Below are 17,249 nucleotides of genomic sequence, written 5' to 3' on the forward strand. Positions count from 1 at the left end.
TACATATGAGGAGGTGCATTTGTATTTGCTTGTACGGTATTTGTGAAAGAAAACACCAAAGACTAAACAAACAAAATTAAATGGAAAAATGAGGCTTTTCTATCTCTTTTTATATGCCTTTGGTTTTAAATCATGCAAGTATTAAAATTAGATAGATAGATAGATAGATAGATAGATAGATAGATAGATAGATAGATCTTCCTACTTTTGCCATGGAATTTTTAGTGCAATATGAAACTATCTTTAATACTTTTACTTTTTCTCAGTTTGTCAAAGCCTCATCTGAGATTCAAAAATTGCACTCTTGTGAAAGAAAACAAATCCCCAGGGATTACTAATACTTTCTCTTTTTTCAGTTTTCTTTGAAGACAGGGACTGAGTTTAAAGGGGGTAAAGAGTCCAGTTTGATTTGAAATTGGCCAAATAAGAGACTGCCCAGATGCTATTGATCACCAGCATTCAGCAGCACAAACAGAAGTGTGCCCTGCTGAGGGTGGGGTGTCTGGGCGGGGTTGGGGGTACCCGAGTGCACTGCATCCAGCTGAGAGTGAAATTTCTGAGAAAACCCCCTTCCTGTCGCAGCACCCACAGCACTCTGAGCCTGCTCGCAGTCCAACGGCCTCTCCGAGGATGCTACATTTAAAAGTGCAGTTTTTGGATGAATCCCAGAAGATTTTTGTGGTTGATGTAAGTGAAAATCACATTGCTATTATTCCTTTATTATTCATTCAGTAATGGTCATTTGTGGACGGCCCATTAGCTGGCGGTGTTATGTCTTCTTTAGGGCCAAATGGAGGACTGTGGTTTTGTAGCCTTTGAAAAAGAAATCTGTATTTAATATCACATTGGAACTTATGTTTCTCCATTAACCTTTCTTCTAGACAGGTTCACTTTCTCCAGGGAAAACAAAAGGAAAATTTTAAGATATGTTTAATATTTGCAAAAAGTCACAGTAGAAATAACTTAGCTCTCCTACCCCATAAGGGATTATTGCTCATTGAAATTATTTATCTATGAGTATCACCCCATGAACATTTTGTGGGAAAAAATTGCGGTTCTAAGGGAAAGAAGAGGGGAAAAACGACTCTTTTTTTCCCCTGAAGAAAATGTACAGGGTTGAGGGTAGAATTATACAGTTGTAAGGAGAACTTCAGGAAGTAATGACAAGTATGAAAGGGGAAAATAGGATAAGAGATCATTTAGTTTGATTTAGTGCTTATAGTTCAGGGTTCTTAATATAATTCCTATCTACAGGATGATTGCGTACAATTATACCTCATCTCTTCAAGAAAGAACAAATGTATTAAGCACATCATTTGTGACTCATCTTCCAGTATCTTAAGATATTTACATTTTGATGTCAGGATTCATATGTTCTATGATTTTATTGGAACAAAAAAATGCTGTTTGCTCTGATATTTGCATTAGCTACTAACAAGAAACAAATCATTCATTTTCCTTGAAATTCATACAAAATGCTGGTTGTTTTCTTTTATATATAAACTGGCAACTACTGGAGCTCAGCTGTGATATTGGGTGTGTGGGTAACCCATTTTTCAAATGAGTGCTTCATGTGCTTTGGGGGTGATGACTGCTTGGCTTGGGCTGTTGTTTTGCTGTCTCTTCCTTGCACTTTTATGTCTAAAAGGCATTTCTAGGTTCACAACCTGAATGTTTTGTTTTTGTAGCAAATAGCTTCCATTAGAGATAGGAGGCAGTTCCTATTCTTTCTTGGAACTATATTTAAGGGGTGGAAAATACCTTTTGAGTAGTCTATCCATTTGCAGGCTGAGAGTGTACACTTACAGCGTTCTAGTACCTGAATTAGTGAGCTGGGTATTCAAAAGACATTGCTCTAAGCAAGGTTTTTAATAGATATTTCAAGCAAGTCAAAGAGAAATTTTTGACAAAAAGTGACAGAAGAGCTTTCTGAATGTGCAGTTCAAATTCAGACCCAATTAAGTGGGGGTGGGTGGGTAGGGGGATAGGGGTGAGTACAGTACCAGAGCATCACGAAATGGCACCTTCTGAGAAGTTGATTCCAGCAGCTTGAAGCCAGTATGAGTTGGCTTCAAGTTAGATTTTCTTTTTTTCCAGCTGTAACACATTGTGTTCCTTGGAAAGATAATGGGAGAGGTTTGATACGTAGCAATTCGGGTGTCAAAGCATCTGGTCCTTTTTGCTTTGTGGAAGGCTGGGCTGTAAGTAGCAATCTGCTGTTACTGAGAGTAGCAATAGCACTAGCTGTAGTCATCCAACATTGTCTTCTCACCTAAACAATAATAGGCTGAAAATGGTGATGATGGTGGTAGTGGTGATGATGGTGCTGGTGGTGTTGATAGCAGTGGTAGTTTGGGTGGATAGCACTTTAAACTTTATAAAGCAATCTCACATTCATTATTCATTTCATCTTCCATTCCAGCCTGTGAGTGAAAGCAGAGAAAATGTTAATTTCCTATTTTTCCAATTAAGGCATGGCGATTCAGGGAGGTTAAGTGACTGTGCAGGACCACACAAGTGCAGTCCTATCTACTACACTAGGACCACCCTTATTCAAAGACCTCATCTGCTGTAGCCTTCTAGTCCTTCTGAAACATTGCTCATGAACATCATGTCCTTTCCGTTGCCCTCAAAGGGCAATTTTACATGCAGTGAGCCTTTGATGATGGATAAGGAGCTCTGTGGAAAAATAGTTCTTAGAGGTCAAGGAGACTATGACATGATCCAGTACTTGAAAAACAACTGAAATAATGCCTTCTATTGTTAGTACTAACATCCTAAACAGGATAAAGGAATGTTTCTAATCATATTGAAGAGAATTCTTTAGTAACTGAGGGAAGCCTCATAGGAGGGATTTTGATACCAAATTTGTCTAAAGTCCCAGAGGCCATGGTGAAACCCAAGAAAGAACTGCCCTTCAAGGTAAGATTAAAGAAAACGATTTCATGGAAGAATAATAGTGGATTCTTGGGCACTGTTCTGCAGATTACAGAAAGTACAGTTGTACAAATTTGAAAAGGACACCTAATTATACATGGCAGTGTCACTTAGCAAAGGCTGATTGACATCTGTAACCCTTCTTCCCACCCTCTGTTTCATTATCTTGGTGCATTTGCCAGTTTCCAAGATCTGGCTCAAGCCTAGAGACCTAGAAGTCTGCTTTCTCACCATTCTACAAGAACTAAGGTCAGAGACTGATATGGAAAATCAGAATGCCAATATCATCATTTACAGTGGAATGGAGAAAACTGGGGACCTCTCATCAGTTACAGCCTATGTCAAATGGTGACAGAAAATGAGATATGTGTTCCTAATACTTGATTGCCGATGATGCATTGATTCCTCCAAATTTCTTGTTGTTGAGACCTTTTGATCACTCATTCATTTAGTCAACAAATCTTTAACCAGTTTCTGTGGGGTCGATTCTGACTCATGGTGACCCCATGTGTGTCAGTGTGGAACTATGCCCCAGAGGGGTTTTAATGGGTGATTTTTAGGAATGGATTCTTAGACCTTTCATCTGACATGAATCCTTTCATCTGGACTTGAATCCTTCAACCTTTTGGTTAGCAGCCAAGAACATCGACCATCTGTACCACCCATGGACTCCAACAAATCATTTAGTATGTTCCAGGCCCTGTTCTTGACACAACACACAGCATCATAGGCATAGGCAAAGTCCTTGAACAAGGGCACACTCCAGCCTGGGGAATGCTGACTAGGCACTACCAACATTGGCTTCCGTGACTCCTTTCTCTGTTACAAGGTTGGTGACAGCCCTTTGTGGCTGGCATACTCTGTCTTTGATCTGTTAATACTTTCAGTAGATTACTATGAAGAGTGACTGGCACTAGGTCCATCCTGCTATTTAGAAATTTCTGTGTATATCTAGGGTTCTGCTGTGGCCCTGTAGGATAAGCACTAGTCAGCAGTTCAAATTCACCAGCTGTTCTTGGAAACCCTATACAGAGTCACTATGAGTAGAAACTGACCAACAGCACACAACAACAACACAGTGCATATCTAGGGAGTCCTCTGTATTGCAAACAGGTTAAGGTACTTGGAGGCTAACAAAAAGTTTGTTAGGTCGAGTCCACACAGAGGTGCCTCAGAGGATAGACCTGGTAATCTAGTTCTAAAAAGCAGCCATCAAAACCCCTACGAAGTGAATCAGGTGGGTTTTGCCCCAGCCTCCTATCTTGAGTACACATGTGAATGATCAACTGACTGCTTGTTGCCAAACTGGAACTGTTCAGTAGGGGTTTTCTGGCATGCTATCATTCCTAGAAGGAAAAAGAAAGGGAAACTTGACTGCACAATGTTTTTTGTTTTAAATCCATGTTGTGACTTTTACTTAATTTCTATTTTATTTTAATTTTTTTGGTAATAAAAAGTTACTTTTTAATTTGAATTTGTCTTTTTAATTTATTGGTCTGAAAGGTATTATAATAATATAGTGGTGTAATTTAATTGGTGCAACATGCTTTAATGCTCCAGTCAAGATTAGTTTTCACTCATTTGATTGGTTTGAGCCCAGAAGAGCCTACAGGGAAGAAAGGAAAAAAAAAACAAAAGCAAGCTGGATAAGTACTAAAGTGTTTGTATTTTCATTGGAAACAGATTTGTTTTTTCCTTCAAATGTTGCAGTTTTTTTGTTTTTATTTAAATTAAATAAATTGTAATGAACCGAAAACAAAAAACTCTATGGAGCACAGTTGTACTCTGATACACTTGGGACCATGCATTAAAGTCAACTGAAGGACATTTTTTTTTTTTTTTAATGCACATCTTTGCTCAGAGGCACTATGTGTTAATTTTATAGTTTAACTTTCTGAGGACGTTAGTCAACCTTTTCCTTCTTGAATTCCAAGAGTATTTGGAGGGTGAGTTGTATGCTGTAAAATTGGTTCCGACTCATAGCGACCCTGTAGAGGGTTTACCAGTACTAAACCAGGACTCTGTATTTGAGAGTAGGAGTGGAGGATAAATATGGGACTTCAAAATTACTGAAATGTGCTGAAAATAGTGTAATCTAATTTTTAAAATTAAATTTAGTGAATACCTCATCTTGCTTTAGAAGATATCATATTTATTTCTTGAAAGTCATCATTGCCAAATATCAACATCACCCCTGTTTTTGTTCTTGCAATGGTACTGTGGTGCTTTAATCTTTCTTCTGTGGCACTGTAGGATAAGTACTAGACTGATAACCACAAGGCTGGCAGTTCAAATCCACCAACTCCTCCTCTGAAATCCTACACAGGGTGACGATGAGTCTGAACAACCTCGATGGCACCTAACAGCAACAACATGGACAACATAGCAACAATAATCAAAGAGGGCTTTGTAGAACAACAGTAGTGGGGGACAGGAAGAAAACTAAATTAAGGTGAAGATGCAAAAATTAATTGCAAGGTACAGACAATCCAAATGTCAATCAACAGATGAATGTATACTCATACATCCATTGGAATATTATTCAGCCATGCAAAGAAATGAGGTAATGCACTGCAACATGGATGAACCTTGAAAGTAGTATGCTGAGTGAAAGAATACAGGCGAAAAAGGCCACATATTGTATGATTACATTTATATGAAATGTGCAGAATAGGTAAATCCATAGAGACAAAAGGCAGACGGGTGGTAGCCAGGAGCAGGGCATAGAGGGAAGTGGGAAGTGACTGCTTGTGAGTACAAGATTTTCTTTTGGGGTAATAAAAACGTTTGGGGACTTGATAGAGATGGCAGTTGCATTCATTGTGCATGACCTAAATGCTGCTGAATTATACAAATTAAAATAGTTAATTCCCTCACTCTACCACTGAAGTGTTTAATATATTTCTTTAGATTCATATACAGTCACATTTTCTTTTCACTTTTATTGTGATTTGTTGTTGTTGTTGTTGTTGTTGTTGTTAGCTGCCATCGAGTCGGTACAGACTCATAGCGACCCTATGCACAACAGAACGAAACACTGCCCCGTCCTAGGCCAACCTCACAATTGTTGCCACGCTTGAGCCCTTTGATGCTGCCACTTTGCCAATCCATCTCGTTGGGGGGTCTTCCTCTTTTTATCTGACCCTCCACCTTACCAAACATGATATCCTTCTCCAGTGACTGGTCCTTCCTGGCAATATGTCCGAAGTATGAGAGATGAAGTTTGGCCATCCTGGCCTCCAAAGAGTACTCTTGCTGCACTTCTTCCAACACAAATTTGTTGGTTCTACAGGCAACCCATGGCACTTTCAATATTCTCCTCCAAAACCATAACTCAAAAGTATCAATTCTTCTACGGTCTTCCTTATTTACTGTCCAGCTTTTGCATGCATATGAGGTTACTGAAAACACCATGGCTTGGGTCAGGCTCACCTTAGTCCTCAAGCTGACATCCTTGCTCTTCAATACTTTAAAAAGTTCCTGTGCAGCAGATTTGCCTAATGCAATACGTCGTTTGATGTCTTAAGGAGTCCTAGTATGTGTCAGCACTTAACAACAACAACAATAACAGTATAATAGTTGATTATGAGCTAGGCTGCTAACCACAAGGTCAGCAGTTCGAATCTACCAGTCACTACTCAGGAGAAAAGATGAGGCTTTCTGCTCCCATAAAGATTTACTGCTTTGGAAGCCCTATACAGGGTTGCTATCAGTCGGAACCGACTCCACAGCACACAGCCCAACACCAACCAACACTCTTGTTAGTGAGTTACTCTCCCTTCCCCTACCACCCCTAATAATCTTCAAACACTGTTTCTTTCTGTGGGTAAACCTTTGCATGACTTTTTATAGTAATGGTCTAATACAATATTTATCGTTTGGGGGTTGACTAATATCACTCCTGGTGTGGCGCTGTAGGATCAGTAATGGACTGTGAGCCACAAGGTTGATAGTTCAAAGCTACCAGCTGCTCCTTGGAAACTCTATACAGGGTACATATGAGTTGGAACCAACGTGATGGCACTTAACAACAACAACAATTTCACTCAGTATAATGTTCTGTAGGTTCATTCATATTATGAGATATTTCCTCAATTTGTGTTATTCTTTAACAGGGCATAATATTGCACTTTTTGTCTGTACCTTAGTTTCTTTATCCATTTATCCATTGATGGACACTTAGGTTATTTCCCTCTTTTTTGCTATTGTGAATAACGCTGCTATGAAAATGGGTGTGCATTTCTTTTTTTGTGTCATGGCTCTTCCTTCTCTAGAATCTATACTACTAGGTATGGGATTGCTGGATCATATGTTATTCCTATTTTCATTGTTTTAAGGAAGTGCCATACCATTTTCCACAGCGGTTGCATCATTTGACACTCCTACCAGAAATGTATGAGAGTTCCCTCCACACCCTCTAAAATAATTTATTTTATGTTCTGTGAATTTCAACCCAATAAGAATCAATTAATTGCAGATTTTAGTGTAGATTTAGTTTTGCTTCTCCCCCACAAGGACTGAGAATTATCTATATTGAAAAAACATGGGGAAAACACAAAGTTAAATCTTCCTAAGTTCTTGGAAGTAATAGAAAAGATGAGGTTTCTAGCTTGACTCTGTTTCCCTCCCCCAGAGCGTGTGCACGCATGGACACACTCACATACACAAACACACATTCAACAGCAGTGAATACCTTTGAAAGGGAACCTGCTACCTAACCTGAGCTATTTATCTCACTTTTAAATGGAGAATTTTTCAAAATAGTAATCCCATGACCGTATTTGACACAGTTCTCTTGTCAGTATCCCCTGTATCTGCTGCACTTTTTGTCTTGGAAGAAACATGGTTAAGGAGGAAAACAGCTGTTGTTTGTGAATTTCCAAAATTATATTTCACTTTGATGGTTTCTGGAGCCTAACGTCAAAAGAAGGGGCTAAAACATCTCTAACGTTTATTGAATTGGTAAGTGATCATATTGGCTAATGCAATGGATACCCAGTGGCTCACCTAGTGAGAACATACAGTGAGTCAGCGCATCCAATTCCTGTGGGAGCTGATAATAAAGCCCACTAGGTCTCATTTAGCGTAGTGGTTATGAATAAAGCTGTGAAACTCAAGGTCAGCAGTTCGAAACTATCAGCTGTTCCACTGGAAAAAGATGAGGCTTTCTGCTCCTGTAAAGATTTGCAGCCTCAGAAACTCTCCTTGTACAGGGTCGCTATGAGTTGGAACCGACTCCACGGCACATAACCACCTCCATCAGGTCTCATTTACTGAAAGAAGCAGAGAAGATTTGTGTTGGGACTGAGCTCTATTCAAACTAAATAGGAAGACAAAGAATTACCCAGTGATTTTTTCATTGGTGCTGGTAGTTTTTTACTATTTGGATGTTTGACTACGAGCTTGTTTTCTGTTGTTATTGTTGGTTGTGGGGTTTTTTTTTTTTTCATTCTAATGGTGAGGAACCTTTTTTTCAGTAAAGAAATGGGTAACCTTTCTCCCTTTCATGAACCAAGACTCTTCCAACTCCAATGAGATCAAATAGTTGTGCTGTAGTAGAAAGTGTCTGGTAACGTAGTGGTTACAAATCGGGCTGTGAACCGCAAGGTCAGCCGTTTGAAACTACCAGCTGCTCCATGGGAGAAAGAGGAGGCTTTCTGCTCCTATAAAGATTTACAGCCTCGGGTCGGAACCGACTCAACGGCACTTAACAACAACAACAAGTAGAAAGTGTCTGGATTTGGGGCCACAAAAACTGCACTATTTTAGCCCTGTAGCCTTGAGTTAGTCACTTAACCTCTATCTCCCAGAGTGATGAGGAGTAACATAAATGAGAAAATGTGTATTTTGAATCCCATACACTGGGATAGTAATAGGACTGTCTCATTAACTCTGTGACCTTGGACAAATCAAGTAACCTCTCTGAACCTTATTTTTTCACTTCTAAAATCTGAAACTTGGAATGTCTGGAAAACTTCACAAAGAATGAACCATTTAAGTTGTGAGAAGGAGGTATGGAAAGTGGAAAATAGGATGGGGGGGGGAGGAAGTACAGCGTCCTACACAAAGAAATAGTGAAGGCTAATGTGTGAAAGTGATTATAGTCTTTTCAAAGATCAAAAAAGTCATTCTGAATGAAGAACGGAGTGTTGGAGGGAAGGTGGGGAATGTCAGGCTAAAGAAGAGGTAGGCAGTGGCTACATCTTTGTTGTTGTTAAGTGCCTTCAAGTCTGTTCGACTCATAGTGATCCTGTATAGGGTTTCTGAGGAGCAGCTGATGGCTTTGAACTCTCAACCTTGTAGTTCCAAGTCCATTGCTGATTCTACAATGCCACACCAAGAGTCCATGCATACTAGATATAGGTCCTTGGGTGGCACAAACAGTTTGTATTTAGTTAATAATTGAAAAGTCGGAGGTTCAAACCCATCCAAATCACCACGGAAGGAGGATTGGTCATCTGCTTCCGTAAAGATTACAACCAAGAAAAGCCTATGGGGGAAACTTCAGCTCAGTGACACATGGGATCCCCATGAGTCAGAAGGACTCCACGGCACATAACAACAATAACAATGGAGTCTTTAAACTTAGAGGGGGTGAGGTGTCCATAATAATGTCAAAGGTTATCTAACATATGGTACACAACACACACACACCCATAAGAGAATACTGGGCTTTCTTTAAGGAAGCAGATAGAAAAAGCCAAACCCTTTGCATTTCAAATTACTGCTCTGTGGTCACTGCTTATAGAAAATGGTTGTTGTTGTTGTTAAGTGCAGTAAAAGTCAGTTTTGATTCAGAGCGACCCTGTATAGAGGAACAGCTGATGGGTTTGAACTGCTGACCTTGTGGTTCACAGTCCAGTGCTTATCCTACAGTATCACAATTAATAAAAATGGCAACAAACAGTAACAGTGATTATCACAAATAACATTTATTGACAGTTATGTGCTGGATAAATTCTGCATAACCTATCTGAGGTTATCACAGAAATCAAGTAATTGAGTATTACTTTCCTGGTGTGACACTGTAGGATAAGCAGTGGACTGCTAGCTGCAGAGTTGGTGGCTCAAACCCACCAGGAGTTCCTTGGAAACTCTATACAGGATCACTTTGAGTCAGAACCAACTCTGTGGCGCTTAGCAACAACAATCTAAAGTTGTTACATAACCTTGCTATGTCTCAGTTCTTCTTATCTGTAAAATGGGGATAATATAGCATCTCCTCCCTAAGGTTGTTAGTACCAGGAGGTTGGAATTCACTCAGTGGTGTCTTGGAAGAAAGACCTGGTGATAAGTTTGTTACAAGGTTAGATGCTTTAGCATATGTGTAATAGTTAAAACAATGTCAGGCGCATGTTGCCAATAAATTAGTTGTGAATGAGTCAATTCTGATGCATGCTAATCTATGTGTGTCAGATTAGAACTGTATTTCAGGGCATTTCAATGGCTGATTTTTCAGAAGTAAGTCTACAGGCCTGTTTTTCCCGATGCACCTTTGGTTAGCTGCCAAGCATGTTAAGCATTGTACCATTTAAGCACACACTAAGTGCTGTGGAAGTAGTTGCTCCATTGAAGCCATGTTGGAATTTGCCCCAACTATATCCAAGCATCAATATCCCAAGCCAGCAAGACCTGACTTTATCTCTATTTTACAGACAAGTATACTGAGGCTCAGAGAGTTTGACTTATCCAAAATTATATTGCTATTAAAATTAGTGGGTGACTTGAGGTTCAAGCCCTAATTTATTTCGCTCCAGAACTGTAGCTGGTTATTGGTTAGGCAGTAGTAGATCTATTGCTGAAGGGTGATTCCTTTTTGTGCAAGCAAACCTTCCTGCTTTTTTCCTGATCCCAGGCAGCCTGCCTCACACTTGATGCTCAATGTTGTTTGTCAGAATGACCAACAGACTGACTAGATCAGTGAACCACCATCCCCAGCCCCCATGCCTACACACAAAAAAAATTCCTAGTGAAGGAGCTTCAAAACCAAGTCAGACCTATCCAGAAAAGTAATGACACCAGAGATAGAGGCAATGATGAGGATGTGGAGAGATAGAGCAGCTGAGGACTCTGGACTTGTGGAAAGAGAGAAAGTGGGCGCTGGTGGCCAGGAGACAGGCTTGCAGAATGTGCCCTTTGCTTGTTTAAATTATTTTATATTCCTGAGTGTTTTTGTGTACACCCCACTTCTTCATTTCCCCCCCCCCAAAAAAAAAACAGATGGAATGGAAGCAAATACTGTTGAATGATGATGCACGGAGGAGATAAACTATCACTCAATTCACAATAAAAACTTAAAAAAAAAAAAAAAAGGTCAGAAAAAACAACCTGACATTCTAGGATACCAGTCTAGCCACAGTTGGTTGTCTCTTTGCCAGGAATATATTTTTTAATGCAAGGGGCTCATGCCTTTGTTAAAGGTACTGAATTTCTCTGCCCCTCATACCCTTATGTGTGTTGATTTGCAGAATCCATTCAACTAAATTAGCGCCTTTGCTTCTGGATGCTGCCTGTCCTACCCCTCTGGAGCTCCACTTCTGCTGTCACCTGACTGCCATGTTGCCCTTCTGATACTCTAGTCCAGGGGTCTGGAAAACCCCTTCCCTGCCCCCTTTTCCCCCACTCTCCACAGCTGCAAAGAAGAGAGAAAGGAACCCAGAATCCAAGAAGATTTGAGGCACTGAGAGCGGGGGGGTTGGAGAACAGGCTCTGGAGCTGGGTGGGTGGCGTTTGGGTGTTTGTTCAAGTCTGCACTCGTGGGAATCTCTGTGAAGAGTTTCAGTTCGTTGGGGCCTTGCCACCCCTTCACCTTTCATCACAGTGCAGGCCCCGCCTGCTGCCCAGTGTGGGGAGGGCGGGTGGAGGCTCCCTGCCCGGTAGCTCAGGCAGAGAGCTTCATTCCCAGTGAAACTTGCTGAAGGGCAAGATTCCTCTGAATTCTATTGGAGTTTCTCTTTTTTTTAATTCCAGACTTGCATCCTTGTCTGATCAGTCACAAATACAAATATATTTCATGAATAAGAGCTTAGCCTTAACTTGGGCTTTAAGACAATGATGTTGTCAACTGGCACTGAGAGAATGAAGAATTCTTTAGACTGAGTCGAGTGCAATACCTTGAGGTGCAGAACCACCTGGGAGGTGGCTGAATTGGCCCAGCTATTTCCTAAAGGGGCTTGAAGCCTAACATCCCAGCACCAGAGAGCAGTGCTGGCCTTTGTGAGACTTACTGCCAGACTCTCAAACTGGAAAAATCTTCTGTTAGACCAGTTCTGCTGCTGGGAGATCCACCCTAACAGTTCATTTGCACCTCAAGAGGTAATGCAGACTTGGCCAGTGAGGTGCTTGGGCAGGGCACTTCATGGGACAGTGGAAGGCTGCAAAGCTCAGAAAGAATGGAAGGTGACAGACATTCAGGGGGCATTTCTTCTGTGGAACTTACTGATCTATGTAGCTTGTCAGGTTCTCAACACAGCTGCTGTGCAAAAGCTCCCATTATTACCCCAACAGAATCTTATTCCAGTCCCATTCACTTTATTCTTTGTCTTCCTCTTTGCTCACTGCAGCCTTCTCTTCGAGGTCCAAGGTGTAGGGCCAGAGAGGAATGATCTATCTGGGTGAGCTGACCCTAGGCCCTGGAAACACTTAGGCATGGCACCTCACCACTAATTTCAGGGCTTAACTGTTTTAGACAAGAGGTGCTTTGTCTTCTAAGATTCCTTCAATTATGATGAAATTCGCCTTTCAACCAACTGGAGCCAAGAACTTCCCACTCAGAACATTTAAAATGATTGTTAGAAATCAGTCACAAAGTTCCTGTCAATTGTCTATTCTTCTGTGTTCTAGGAATTTCCACCTAATTATTTCATCCGATTGTGAGTTGATAAATGTGAACTACGTGTTGTTCTGCTTCTTCATTCATTTCCCCTTTCATTTAAGACATTTTAAATGAGCCCTCACTGCTCTCATGCACTGCACTAAGTATTGAGGATGCAAAATAAATAAGAATAGTCCTAAGCATCCTGGTGTGATGCTGAAGCTTAATGTGCTGGACCACAAGGTCGGTTGGAACCACAAAGTCAGCAGTTCAAACCCACCAACTGCTCCTCAGAAACCCTATACCAGGTGGCTACGAGTCAGAATCAACTCAATGGCACTTTACAACAACAAGAAGCCTCAAGGAGCTTCACGGTTTAGTAGTAGAATCAGAAACAAATGTGGGTATGTACACTATGGTAATACCATCTGTCTGTCAGTTTGCTGTATTGGAATGGCTTGCATGTTGCTATGGTGCTAGAAGCTAGGAAACGATGCCACTGGTATTTCAAATCCCATCAGGATCACCCATGGTGGGCAGGGTTCAGTAGAACTTCCAGACTAAGGTAGACTAGGAAGAAAAGCCTGGTGATCTACTTCCAAATACTAGTCAATGAAAACCCTGTGAATCACAACAAAACAGTGTCTCATAGATTGCTGGAAGATAAGTCCCTTAGGTTTGAAGCCACAACACAAAAGGCACAACATTGAACTTGAGCATGTCAAGGATTGATCATGAAGCTGGCACAGGATGGAGCAACATTTAATTCTGTTCTATACAAGATTGCTGTGAGTTGGAGCTGACTCAGCAGCAACTAATGGCAATGAGGTTCTTAGTTGCTGCGTGACCATTTTGTCACTTCCTGCTTCTATGTTTCTTTTTCCTCCCTGATTTAAAACAAAAAAAAAACAAAAAAAACTGAGTATATATTGTTGTGGAATAAGACATATGCTCAAAAAAGAAAAACAACAACAAAAAAAACCCCACTAATGACTAATTTAAAAAGAAGAAGACCAGGAAAGTTTGTTGTATAAGGTCTACTACCTGCCTATGCAATCAGAATGAAAATCTCAGGGCCAGACTTTTCAAGCTGCTCACATCATATGACATGAGGGCGCTCCACACACTGGCTCCAAAATATCAGCTTCGTCATTACCCATTAGCCCTCATTACTGTTCAATTCTTTCCCAACCGAAGTAGTAATGACAGTAGCTAATATATATTATTGGAGTGTTTATTCTGTGCCAGATACTAAGTGTTTTACATTTGTTATCTCATTGAAATTAGCAACGAAATGTTGGTTTTATGTGCCATTGAGTTGATTCTGACTAATTGTTGTTGTGAAGTGCCTTTGAGTCGATTTCGACCTATAGTGACCCTGTATAGGGTTTCCAAGGAGCAGCTGGTGAGCTTGAACCACTGACTTTGCAGTCTGACTAATAGCAACCCTAAATCAACCCTGTAGTCCAAAGTAGGACCGCCTCATAGGGTTTCCCATAGGGTTTCCTAGGGAGTCCTGGTGTAGTACTGTGGGATAATGCATTGGATCGCAAGGTCAGTTTGAACCGCAAGGTTGGTGGTTCAAATTCACCAGCCACTCCTCGAAAACCCTATATAGGGTTGCTATGAGTCGGAACAGACTTGAATGCACTTAACAACAGGCTTTATAGAATCAAATTGCTAGATTTTTCTCCCATGGAGATGCTGGTGAGTTCAGACAAACAGATCTCTAACAATCATTTAAAATATTCTTGATTAGCAGCCAAACACTTAACTATTGCACTAGCAGGGCCCTGTCTCAGTGAGGTGGTGGTGATTATATGCCGCGGAGTTGGTTACAACTTATGGCGTCCCTGTATAGGGTTTCTGAGGCTGTAAATCTGTACGGGAACAGAAAGCTTCATTTTTCTCCCGTGGAGCAACTAGTAGATTCGAATTGCTGGCCTTGAGGTTAGCACTGCAGCTCGTAACCCACTACACTACCAGAGATCCTTCTCAGTGAAGTAGGTGTTATCAGTTGACATATGAGCAAACCACGCAGAGAAGTGGTTTGTTCAAAGTCACAGAACTAATAAGTGGTGGAAAATAGGACTTGAACTGAACAAGAGTTAAGAGTTCATGCACTTGGTGACTATATTCTCTCTTTAATGTTTGTCCTTCAAGAGCCACTGTGTTGTAATGAAGCTATTTTTGGCTTGCCACATCTTAAGCAGATTACTCTTCTGTATGTTGGGATGGGTGCAGAACACAGGGATGCAGGACATGCAAGGACTGTCACGGAGTGTTCATAGGGCAGATGGACAATGGCTCTAGTTGAGATAAATGGACTGAGTTAGAAAGATAATGTGTATAAAGTCTGGGAATTGCCTAAAGCAGAAAATGACAGGTTGTTCTTAAGGGGTTCAATGTATGAGATCAAGAGTACAGAGAACACAGTGAATACTGTTAATTCTGTGAAAGTCAGGACTGTCCATTGTATAGCTAGCACTTAACTGGAAACATCATCAATGCTCAAGGAGACCTGGTAGCATAGTGGATTACGAGGTGGGCTGCTAACTGCAAGGTCAGCAGTTCGAATCTAACAGTCATTCCTTTGTAGAAAGATGAGATTTACTGTTCTCGTAAAGATTTACAGCCATGGGAACCCTACACAGGATCACTGTGAGTCAGAACTGACTCAACGGCACACCGCTGCCACCACCATAGTAGATACTCAATAAATATCTGTTGAATCAATAAAAGAATGAACTCTATTCTTGCTCTCGGCAGCCAGCTAATCCCTACTCTTAAGAATTAGCTAATATGAGTCTGACCAAGTTACATAGACCCTCATCGACCTGGAATGTGGTAAGAGCCTGGTTGGTCGAAGTCTGGTGAGACCTGGGGACTCCTGAGCCCATGAACAAGGACATGGCCATGGAGGGCTAGAGCTGAGAGTGAAACATACAGTTGATATGAAGTGAGGGGAGATGCACAAGGGCATCCAAACTTGCAGATAGTGCCCATTTGACGTAGCTTCAATGGTTGGATGTTTAGAATCTGACTAGAGGAAGAAAAAGAGGGCAAAAAAATTTTTTTCCCTTTTTTTTTTTTTTAAGAAAACAAGTGTAAATTGCTACAATCTGATGAACTTGACCTATACTTATGGATATAGTAGCTTAAAATACCAACCAAGAGGGAAAGAATCTTTACAGCAATGATCATTCTCATCCCCTCTGTAAACAGGGTTGATAGGGATGGGCAACTTAGACATTGGCTACCTAAAATGAGGAGGATGTAAAGGCACGAAGTGACTGACTGGCTTACAAGTCTTCAAGAGGGAGTTTAGATTCAGAGTGTGCAGAAGGTAGAATCCCCATTGAGTGGTTTTCATCCTGTCTAGACAGGTCTGGTGAAAGGAGATGGGGACAAGACTCTCATGATTCAATAGTGAGTAAGTGTTATCATGACTAATTGTGATCATCGCAACTGTAAAGGTAGAAGTTCTGTAGCAAAAAGGGGTGAGTGGTTGATCTTACAGTCCCAGAGCAGAGGACCCTGGGACCATCAAGGGAGAAGAGCGGGAGCTGAGTGTGGGACCCTACCCAGAAAAGCGGCGATGCCAGAGATGGAGGTAGAGATGATGACATGGAGAGACGGAGCAGCTTAGGAACTCTAGACTCATGGAGGGAAAGGGGACGTGTGCTAGTGGTTGGGGGTCAGGTTTTCAGGGTGTGACCTTTGGTTGTTTAAATTATTATATATTCTTGACTGTTTTGGTGCAAATCAAAAAAAAAAAAAAAAGAAGCATGCAGGGGATTGTAGTCATTACAATGAAACAAATACGATTGTAATCTTTGCAATGAAGTGAATACGATAGGATGAGTGTAAAACTGATGTTCCCCCATGTAAACTATCACTCAACTCACAATAAAAACTAAAAAAAAAGAAAAAAGAAAAAAGAAAAGAAAAAAACAAAAAGAATTAACTGATAAAATGTCAACTGATAAAGCATTCTAGTAGTCTTAAGTCGGGAGGGCTGTGGACCTAACATTTCATGGATTGCAGTAACAATTTTTCCCTAGATCAACCTTGCACCCATGTAAAACGTGTGGTCACAGCATATCCTCACTCACTGTTTGAAATGGGGTTGCCAGAGATTAGAAATGCCCAGTGCTTCCGGTTTCCCAAATGAAGAAGAGGTCATTTTACTCCTAATCACCCAAGTCTTTCTGTGGCTACCACTGTGAACAAGCTTATTCATTTCTGTTTGGAGGAATGTGGACTAAAGCCTCCTAAATGAGGAAAATCAAAGGTCAAATTCAACATTCAGAGAAGAGGAACATCTTTGGTTTTTGATTTATAAATAGCAATGAGTCAACTTAACTAAGTCATTCTGCACAAATAATTCCACCTAAGCATTTAAAGGAGAAAGGTATTGGGAAAACTTGCATTGGGAGTGTGCAACGAATTTTAAGACACAAAAGTTAGTATCTCTTGGACCCCAGTTTTCCACTAA

The 17,249-nt window shown here is 40.8% G+C and overlaps 1 protein-coding gene across 1 annotated transcript in view; it reads left to right on the forward strand.

Moving 5' to 3' along the window:
• Window positions 1-476: 476 nt before the first annotated feature.
• The window catches only part of FRMD7 (FERM domain containing 7), a 69,531-nt gene continuing 52,758 nt past the window's right edge, over window positions 477-17,249 (forward strand). The window contains exon 1 of the mRNA XM_006862816.1: window positions 477-687. Within this exon, the coding sequence (XP_006862878.1) occupies window positions 631-687 (57 nt within the window). The 5' untranslated portion in view covers window positions 477-630. The remainder of the gene's footprint in view (window positions 688-17,249) is intronic.

Source organism: Chrysochloris asiatica, unplaced genomic scaffold, assembly GCF_000296735.1.
Source record: "Chrysochloris asiatica unplaced genomic scaffold, ChrAsi1.0 scaffold00051, whole genome shotgun sequence".
NCBI classification, from domain to species: Eukaryota; Metazoa; Chordata; class Mammalia; order Afrosoricida; family Chrysochloridae; genus Chrysochloris; species Chrysochloris asiatica.